Consider the following 10910-nt stretch of genomic DNA (forward strand, 5'->3'; position numbering starts at 1 on the left):
TAAAGAGCCCAAGAGTAAATATTTTTCTAAAAGAATAAAAACGCATATTTAACCCTTTTTGAATAGTACGTAGCCCGACTCCTCTATTCTCAGAATATTTTAATGATGATTTTGACATTATTGCACATAAAATCACTTATATCAAACCTACTTTAACGAATCATTACAAAAACAGTTAATAATTTAGATATTTATCACAGTACATGCACATAACAAGAACCCATTTGGTCCTTCAAATCTGTTTTTACACTCCAACTCCAATAAAAAAAGTAAAATTAAACTAAGCTCGTCTCTTATTTTCTGAAAATCACTATTTTTTTCTCTTGTGCAGTGTTATTGATGATTCTTATTTTAAAAGCAACAAATTTCAGCTTACACACAAAACCTCATTTTTGTTAACTCACATGTAATGAGCAAATGACATACTAACCAGCCTCTTTCGCTCTCGAATGCCAGAAAATTACCTGTATAACAATAAAACTCTAACTAAGAAAAGCACAGACTTCGTGCATAACCTACAGGAGTTAGACACAGCACACCATTACCAAACCTTCTGATCACTTTTGTGGTGATTTCAATTTTATCCTTTCATCGGCTCGGGATTAAACCCGAAATCTCCCGCACACCACTACCAACGGAACTAAAGGGTTAAACTAATAAAACAGTTATCTTCATCACATCAAGCAGATTCTTAAACCTCCAGTTATAGTAGTAACAAAATGCTTTTGTGTTCTTTTTATTTGACCTATTTCAGTAAACCTATGGCTATAATCTACTCGGATTATTGTTATAAGCTACATTTGCTTGTCTTAAATTAACTCTAGAGGGAACTGTAAATCTTAATTATGTTAGGATCAAGCAAATCCTAAACATAGCTAAAACATTTGTAGATATAGATACGACGTTTCGTGAAGTGTCATGAGATCGTTATAGATTGTGCCATTTGTTACGTAAGCCTACAACAAGTTGCAAGATGTACGATTTTTTAACTTCAAGCTTGTAGAATCGTTAAAGGAGGAAATAAATAAATTTATCATCGTTATTTAGACTAGGAGTTGAATTATTTTCAACCGTTAGTTCAAAAGAACTCGCCATCGAAAGAACAGTACTACTACAATGTTGTAACAGTTGCATACTGAAAGTAATGTCTTATTTATTTGACATAGTATTAGATTATTATAATTGTTGCTTAATGAGGTTTAGTTGTATATGACTTAATGATATATAGTAATGGATCGTGATTCAAGATAAAATTCACAGGGATAAACTAATAAGTTCTCAAATCGTTCCACTAGATCACGGTAAGAATAGAACTTGTGTGTCTAAGGAAACAATAATTTGTTGGAGCGGAAAAAGTCACATTTAAAGCATCAAAATAGTGACCTTAAAGTGATACAAGTATTTATATGCATTGTTTATTTGCAATGGAATGTTTAAGAAACAATCTTGAATACGATCCATAACACTTTCAAGGACCTGGTGGTTATACACTCAATGCACAATTTGCTGGTCGCGGATTCGAATCCATTTCATCGAACGTGCTTGTTGTTTCAGCAGTGGGGTCATTATAATTTAACGTTCAATCCCACTATTCGTTCGTAAAAGAGTAGCCCAAGAGTTAGTAGTGAGTGGTGTTAATTACCTGCCTTCCCTATAATCTATCGTTGTTAAATTAGAGACGAATAGCACAGATAGTTCTGGTGTAGCTTTGTATGAAATTGAAAAAATCACAGAGAAGCTAAACAATACTTTCAATAATTGCTGAAAAATGAATTATAGGAGAAATTATAACAAATTAATTTTAAAATATCTTGATAGATGGCAGCATACACATTATTTCCTCTTTTTTTTTTAACATTTTTACGTCACATCAAAGCAATGTCGCATGTACACTACTGCCGAGTGTTTACGAAGTGGTATCATTTTTCTAAGTAATGGCTGCCATTATTTAATACAATACGAACAGATCGCTTTGCTTCTTGCAGTAGATTTGCATGGATGTGGGGGAACCCTTGAGCTCCTCAATCAAGGTAAAAGTTTGTATATTGCCCTAAGCTAGACTTATTTTTCTGCAGGTGCCAATTATATTAAAGCTCTTCAAAGAGTTGTTTAAAACGTTGAACGTTATAGCAACAAAATAAAACAACTGTATTTGAAATAACAAAGAGGCTGAATTGCTGATTTTACATGAATATTATATGTAGAAACTTACTTGTATAATATGTTTTTATCTGCAATATTAAAATCCAAAACAATTATTAAATAATCTTATAAATAGTAATGTCACATACAACCGCTAGGGTCTTTATTTATTTAGTTTTTTCATGGTAAATAAATTATGTAAGTAACATGTTTTACTGTATCTTAAGACGGCTGGTATGAGTATTAAAACTTTTATTAAAATAGAGAACAACGTTTCGACATTCTTAGATCATCTTCAGGTTAACAAAGATAGTTTGAAAGTGTTGCAAATTCTCTTTGTTAACCTGAATATAACCCGAGAAGGTCGAAAAGTTGTTCTCTACTTTATTTTAACAAAAGTTTTAATACTCACAGCAGCCGCATTTAGATACATTTTTACTTCAAACGTGTTTCTCGTCATCACGAATTATGTTTCTATTTGTAGTTATATGGATGGTATCATGGGTGATAATTTTAAATACAACCTCAGCAACCAATTCGCATTAATAATATTATCAACGAAATAACACATTTAATGAAATGATTGATTTTCAAAAAAGCAAGAAACAAAAAATAAATGATATTAAAAATATGTTCGATTTACACGCTGGAGGAATTGTAGGTAGTGTTACGCCGTCCCTAATTTCGAAACTACCTCGCAAATTATACAACTGAGCTATCTCTGCACACTGCGAGTATCGAAACCCGGTTTTTAACGTGATAAGTTCTCAGACTTGCCGCTGAGTCATTGGGGGCCTGAGAACAATAAATCATCCATTTTTTATTTGTTTTGTCATTATTTAGAGGTATATTTCTCTTCTTTTTTTTACAACATCAAGTACTGAATATAGATACGCCTGTTTTATACTGTTACCCGTATTGTTATTACGAGCTTGAAAAGCTTGGTTTGGTTTGAATTTCGCACAAAACTACTCGAGGGCTATCTGTGCTATCTGTCCCTAATTTAGCAGTGTAAGGCTAGAGGGAAGACAGCTAGTTATCACCACCCACCACCAACTCTTGGGCTACTCTTTTACCAACGAATAGCGGAACTCACCGTCACATTGTAACTCCCCCACGGCTGAAAGGGTGAGCATGTTTGGTGTGACGGGGATTAAAACCCGCGACCATGGGTAGTCGAGTGCCTTAACCACCTAGTCATGCCGGGTCTCGAAAATCTTGGCACCCGGTCTCCCCAAATGTCTTTTAGAATAATGGTTCTCAGTCTTTCCTGACTGTTGCATTCCTTTCAATAATCCGAATTCGCTTTTGTACCTCTATATTATTAGCATGTCTGGTACATCGTACGTTGCAGATATGTGAGGTTATGGTATACAGTAGTATAGACTGTAGAACACTATAAATAATTACTAATTACAAGAGATCAGCGACTTAATGCAGGACTTTTTTATCGACAGTACACGATAAAAGAACGCTCCTTAGTTCTGACGGAAATTTCATGGTACAACTTGCGTTTTTGTTTGTTTTTTACACATTTTAATAAAATATTTAAATACTTTAGACTCTTAAGTGGTATATCTGCGGACTTACAACGTTAGAATCCGGGTTTCGATACTCGTAGTAAGTAGAGGACAAATAGGTTATGTGTAACTTTGTACTTAAATACAAACAACAACAAAAATGCTTCAGAAATGCTGAGAAACATTGTATTATTATTATACATGTTAAGCATACTTTAATGTTATACATGTTGTGTTTGTTATATTGCAATAAATAAAAACTCTATGCTATACAATAAGCTTAATGTGTTATAATAATAATTATGTAATAAAGCTAGAACACCCAGTTTTTCTTCAGTTTGTCTACACCTCAGGTATTAATTCAACCAAAATAGAACAGGTACCAAACATTCACATAACATGAACTTGGAAGTAGTATTTTTTATATCATAAAAACAGGGAGTTCAAGTAATCCCCCTTCGTACGTACGTCATATTTAAGTTTGGTATCATTTTACAATCAGATAGAAAATCGTACAGTCATGGATCATACAAATATTGTTTGCGTTTAGGTTATTTTTTTCTCCTTAAATTGTTGTTGACCCACAATGACTCTAGCAAATAAAGTGCAAAACAAAACAAAACATGACAAACAACATTTTAACAGAAAAGTAGAGAAATGTCGTTGCAGATATAGATGATAATAAACAGTTTTTTGTTTGTTTTTTTAAACTTTGTAAACGTTTTTTTCATGTAAGTTCTGAAATTCAATTTAATTTTTACCGAAGTTTATACATCAGGCTAGGTAAAGTACTTATCGCGGAGGGGAGAGGTGTCTTGTTACTTCGCAACCACAAAGAATAAATAAGAAATACGTGCGATGGATACTACTGCAGGGAGGTATCGAAGTATTGATGCAAAATATATCACTAAACATCAAAAAGTACTGGGTTAAATGAGGTGTTAAGTGCCCCCTTTATTTGTCGCGCTCAGATTTCAATGTTGAAGTAATTTTGATGTTCTAAATAATAATACATATGAAATTTTTAATGAAACCAAATGTTAACATTCTACTTTATTGGACAGTAAAGGACCATAAAAACAAACAGAAAGTAGTCCACGTGATTCACGAGCACAAATACGCTTATAAACATAAGGACCTGCAGTCGATTTTGTGAGTTGGTGTTTTAAAATTTAGTAAATATTGGATTAGGTGATTTTATTTTGCTAATTTTTAAATTCTTTAAAATTTTTATAATGCCATCTATATTTTTTTCAAGTCCTAAGCATAATGTTGATATAGAAGTTTCTGGAGAAACAGAAATGTCGAATACAGTAAACCAGGTTTGTGAAATGTGACTTATTGTCATAGTTGGTGAAATAGTAGCTCAGTATTATTGTTGAAAGGATGTGTTTAACTTTTAAGTGTGTTTTAAACGTTATCAGTTTGTTTATGTGAGTAGATCGATATTCGAAACCTCTTCCACCACCAGTACGGCAGTTCGTTTTATTTTCCCTGTCGCTATTCACCTTTTTTATCCTGTTTCCATAATAACTTTATTTCTGTTGTGAGAATTTGAACAATTTTCAAAAATACTTAAACTTTCGCTGTAGTAACTACAATATAGGTTTTTGGAATGGTTACAAGTATATCTCAAATTATCTCAATTATCGAAATATGCCGCTTATACTGGTAATATAACACGTATCATTTGACTTGTAATATAACAACAACCTGTATGAACATTAGGTGTAGATGTGTGATTTTACTTTGCTTTTACATTATTTTGCGTCTTTTGGAATATTTAGCAGTAACTATGAGTTTTGGACAACATTTCGGTATCGGTTAAAATTACAGCAACTTTCCTACCCGATCTAGGTTTTTAACTGCGCAAATTGTTTTTTTTTTTTCTTCCTGTCACTATAGTTTTATTAGACAATTGTAAAGTGAAACTTATTGTAGAGGGGATAGACGGAGCGTGAACAAGCCAACGAATGTCAAAACTGCATGGCTGAAGTGTGCAAAAAGAAACTAGTAATATTTTATTACTTCTTTGTGCGGTGTGAGGTATTAATAGGAAAGAGAAAGGGTAAAAATCATTTCTTTCGTTTTAGACTATATAAGTAAAATCTGTGATTACTTCAATGAATGATATACCTTTGTGTGACTTTTACATCACTGTAAATCTAACGTAAATACAGTGACGTTTTGTAAAGTAGTATATTTCCTTCTAAAAATAAATCTCCGTATGTGAAGTATTTCTTAGTCTACTGCGCGCATCTAGGTTCGGTAAGAACCAAAGTGAGGGAGGGTAAATTTTATGAACATTCTAATGCTACCAAACTTCACGTGAACAGTATCTTTTAGATTTACAATCTTTAACACACGAATGGTATAAGGTGGATGGCACGACGTGCGTAAAAATGAAATGTGAAGTCGCTGTTCTTTTTATTCGTGGAAAAGGTAGCAAGGCTTATAATTATTTTATAGAGAAATTAAGCATTCGACAACACCCTACCACCCATGGTAAGCAATTTGTCACTCGCAGTTCATAGTGAAAGGACTATTTTGGGTACCATATGGATTAAAGCCCAGCCCCATGTAGATGATTACCAGTAGAAGTTTCTGCTCTCACCTAAATAAATATTTAGCCTAAGAGCACCTTTTGTATTTAGTAGACATTATGAACCGTAACAGAGAATGATGGTGTGGGCTCGAGTTCATAATCCTAAAGTGCCCGTTTGTCTGACAAAATTATTTTCAATTATAATGAGATAAAAATGTATTCTTAAGATGTCTGGTATGTGTATTAAAAATTTAATTAAAAAAGTGGAGGAAAATATTTCGATCTTCTCAGGTCATCTTCATGTTCAAAAAAAAAAATCCACACCTTGCTTTCTTCGAGTTAGAAGGGGGGGAGATTGCCATTAAAATGAATGGCACATAAAGAATTACAAGTTTTTTTTGTTTTTTTTTTAATTAAAGTAACTTAAGTGTTAATAGGTAAAACTCGCTGCCAAATTATACATTTTAATGTTTTTAAGACCAACTGAACAGCAATAAATTAGGATGCGGTTGTTTCCATGGGTTTTATACATGGTTTTTTATCATCTTTCTTTCCCCCTCCCATTTCTCCCCTTCTACCGAAAGTGGTGGTACAAGGTTTCATCTCAGTTTTTGCCAGAGCTCTCGCTGTTGTCTCCGTGATGTTACTTCTCAAAAAACTGAAATTCCAGTTAAGTGTAATAAATTTAGTGTCTCTTTGAACGTATAATGTAGGATAGTATTATATGATAGGGTCTAATCCAAAAACTCTGGAATAATTACAGAATTCAGGCCTGACTGATCAACAAAACTTGAATTTGAAAGCGACTCAGACTGAGAATGTTTCTAAGGTCAGTTTGCTTTTACCCAAAGTTATGTACTAAGATTTCTCTTGTACAAGCTTACTTATTTTTATTAACTTTGGAATAATATAATATAAAGTGCCTGTGAAATTGGTGTTCGTGATCCATATTTGAAGATGTGATTCCTCTCGAAAAATGGATATGCTTTGCTACTTCCCATATTTCCTTGGAGTAAACGTGCCACTTGTTGAACAAGTGTGTGTGTGTGTGTGTGTGTAAAATCATTATTGCAAGTTAATTTTTTTTTTTTTTAAACAGTTCAAAGCTAGTACTGTAAATGTTCATCGTAAATTACGTTTTAGAATTTAATGAATAATCTATTGTCATTAGAATAACAGTTCAGCTTGGCTGACATGTGATGATTTAAATGTGTAGATATTTGAAACTGTAAATCTGTCTTCTTATGTTAGCAGGTGCAAAGCACACAGACTCCCAAGAAAAAGAAGGAAATCAAAGAAACTCTTCTGACAAAAACCCCAGGACGGTTTGTAATTTTGCCAATAAAGTACCAAGATATTTGGGATATGTACAAGAGGGCAGAGGCTTCCTTCTGGACTGCTGAAGAAGTAGATTTGTCTAAAGATCTTTCAGACTGGAACAAGTTGAAACCTGAAGAAAAACACTTTATAAACCATGTATTGGCTTTCTTTGCTGCTAGTGATGGAATAGTGATGGAAAACTTGGTAAAGTTTGGGTTATACAAGTTTTTGTAAATTTTTTCCACATTTGTGAGCTTAATCTGTGTCAATTATTTTAAATTTATCATAAGTTGACCAAAAGTTTGGCTTGCTTTAAGTCTTTGGTAAATAAATACTTTCAAAGTTATGGATAGTATAAATAGAATTTGAAAAAGGTTGTCTAGTTTCTATTCAAGAACTGCAGTGTCTTGAATAACCAAATAATCTAAACCTAAATAATCTGAAAGGTTACTGGATTTCTTAAGTTTTTAATACATGTTACATTTACCCTTGTAATACATGGCAGGGTAAGTGGCACAACTAGTAAACCATGTAATGACAGTTAGGAATATTATTTTAGGTAGCACGATTCTGTCAGGAGGTCCAGGTTACTGAAGCCCGTTGTTTCTACAGCTTTCAGATTGCAGTAGAGAACATACATTCTGAAATGTACAGTCTCTTGATAGACACTTACGTGAAAGATCCTGATGAAAGGTTAGTAGAATGGCAGGCCTAAAATGTTCATTCTCCTGTGAATGACTTATTGTGGTGTGTATAATGTCTGTTAAAATACATCTTGTAATAAATGCCTGCATTTTATAAAACTGTGAATTAAGTTGCGAGTCTGTTACTTCTTGTACTCAATGTGCTGATATTACTTGTTATGTCTAGACATTTGTTAAGTTGTATTAAATAAGCCCTTGTAAATATGGTTTCACCATTTGTTTGTTTTTCTTTTTCACTAGTAGACTTTCTTTAGTCATTTAATGCCATACTAATAACTTTCTTGTATAATCATCTAATTTAGTAAGTTTCATTACAACAAACTACATAAAGAAAATGTATTAATAACGTTGGGGGGAGAAACAACTAATAATATTTTATTGAAGTGTGGGTAAGTACAGAATCTTGACACCATGTTAATCCTAATTGTTTAGGTACAGACTCTTCAATGCTATTGAAACCTTACCCTGTGTTAAGAAGAAGTCTGACTGGGCTCTCAACTGGATTGAAAATGACATTGCTTCCTTTTCTGAGCGACTTGTAGCCTTTGCTGCTGTAGAAGGGATATTCTTTTCAGGTTCCTTTGCTGCTATATTTTGGTTAAAGAAGAGGGGACTGATGCCTGGGTTGACTTTCAGTAATGAACTGATAAGTAGAGATGAGGTAAACCTGGTGGATTCTTTTTGTTTTTATATACTTAAATAGTCGTAGAAGGTTGTTATAAATATAATGAAACTTCACATTTAACTGACCACCACTCTACAGACTTCATTCTTTAAAATGTTTTGCCATAATACTTTTATTTTTCTGGACTCTTGAGATAAAATATTAATATAGATCAAAGAGTATAATTGCTTGCTTAGAAGAGTATTCATAAATGCATTTCAATGTAAAAATAGTGAACACCTGATATATGAGTGGTTTCAGAGTATCTAAACAGTGGGGGGGGGTGTATTTTGATCACTTAGTATTGCATTTTATTCTGTAATGCAATTTTCTGTTGCTAAGTGTATTGTAAAGATAAGTTGTTTTTTTTATATACAATTTGAAAATGAGCTGTTTCTAAAACTAAAACTTTCTTCTTTGGATGTCTTGTTACCAGTTTACCTACTGTCTTCGAACATAACTAAAAACATTCATTCTAGACATATACACACTTTTAATAATAATAATTTTTTAACTTCTAGGGTTTGCATACAGATTTTGCTTGTCTCCTCTTCAAGTATATCTTGAACAAGCCAGCTGAAGAATGTGTGGTTCAGATAATCAGTGATGCTGTGAAGATAGAGCAGGAGTTCCTGACAGAGGCCCTTCCTGTTGCCCTGATTGGCATGAATTGTGATCTTATGAAACAGTATATAGAGTTTGTTGCTGACCGACTGTTGGTGGAGTTGGGATTTAATAAGGTTGAGCAAAATTTTATAATTACTTGTGTTGTAACGTTTCTAATCTCTTATTGGTTAAATTAAAGTTTTTTTAATAACTTGTATTATTACACACAATGGAAGTATATATGCAAAAACGGCTCGTTTGGGTTGAGAAAATATTTTACATAGAAGAGAGAACAACGTTTCAAACTTCTTTGGTCATCGTCAGGTTCATAAACCTGACGTTTTTGCATATGTATTTATCTACAAGTGGGTTTTCTCGACATCACTGAAAATGGAAGTATGTTTTTTACTATGATAAAACTCATTTTAATGAATATTTCATTTGCAATTGTCTCCTACGTATCATAAGTGGGGGGGGGGATAAATGCTTAGTATATAATAATTGCCTCCTAATTAAACTGCTCTCTGTATTTGAAAAGAACTTCAGCAGAGTAAGTGTTGAGTGGATATCTATTACTTGTAAATGTCAATGTGACTTTTTTTATTATTAATAAGATAACACATTAAGTTATTACCACAGTGGCAAACAGTTACATGTACTTGAAAAGTAGTAACTTAATTTATAGTGTTATTCATTCTAAAATAGATCTACAATGAAGAAAACCCCTTTGACTTTATGGAGCATATTTCACTAGAAGGCAAAACTAACTTCTTCGAAAAAAAAGTGGGAGAATACCAGAGATGTGGTGTTATGGCCAAACAGGAAGAACATACCTTTAGATTAGATGTAGACTTTTAAACATGGTGTTGTTAATCTATTTCATTACAGTTTTAATATAATAATAATAAAAGATATTTAAAAGTCTGTTGTATATTATAGAATCAAGTATGGTAGACAGAACATTTAACAAATGCTATAAAACATTCTAGTTTATTACTTTTTTCACTACTCACTTCTTTTTTAGGACATTATCACAGTTTTTAAACTAATGTATTATATTATATCTTAAAGTAAATTTTAGAAGAGAGTGTAATATCAAGCCCAGTATAACTTTTGTATTCTCTGTGGTAATGACTTGCAGCATACAGCTTGTATAAAGTTCAGTTGTGCATATCTTTAAATCAACTGTAAATGGTTTAACTTCTAGCTGTAGAATACTGTATCAGACTTGTGCAATACAGTTCATGCAACAATGATATTTGCATACTTCTCCCCTACTGCCACTGTTGCTGTAATACCTGTTGAAACATCATCTCAAAATACCAGTGATTTATTAACACTAATTTTGTATAATTAGGTGGGCTGTAAGTTATGAATTTAACACTAATTTATTCTCAAGTTAAGATAGT

General features: G+C 32.7%; 1 protein-coding gene across 4 annotated transcripts; it reads left to right on the forward strand.

The window, feature by feature from the left end:
- Window positions 1-1843: 1843 nt before the first annotated feature.
- On the forward strand, window positions 1844-10425 carry LOC143237320 (ribonucleoside-diphosphate reductase subunit M2 B-like). Of its 4 annotated transcripts, none has more exons than XM_076476436.1 (7): window positions 1844-2030; window positions 6971-7036; window positions 7459-7731; window positions 8087-8220; window positions 8664-8892; window positions 9417-9635; window positions 10207-10425. In XM_076476436.1, exons 1-7 carry the CDS (start codon window positions 1995-1997, stop codon window positions 10357-10359), a joined length of 1110 nt encoding a protein of 369 aa, XP_076332551.1. In that variant the 5' UTR covers window positions 1844-1994; the 3' UTR covers window positions 10360-10425. The 4 variants fall into 4 exon arrangements, with proteins under 4 accessions (XP_076332551.1, XP_076332552.1, XP_076332550.1 ...); XM_076476437.1 differs by having other exon boundaries at window positions 1855-2030; window positions 7462-7731; XM_076476435.1 differs by lacking the exon at window positions 1844-2030 and adding an exon at window positions 4822-4984 and having other exon boundaries at window positions 7462-7731.
- The last annotated feature ends 485 nt before the right edge of the window (window positions 10426-10910 follow it).

Source organism: Tachypleus tridentatus, chromosome 13 (genome assembly GCF_004210375.1).
Source record: "Tachypleus tridentatus isolate NWPU-2018 chromosome 13, ASM421037v1, whole genome shotgun sequence".
Taxonomy (NCBI): domain Eukaryota; kingdom Metazoa; phylum Arthropoda; class Merostomata; order Xiphosura; family Limulidae; genus Tachypleus; species Tachypleus tridentatus.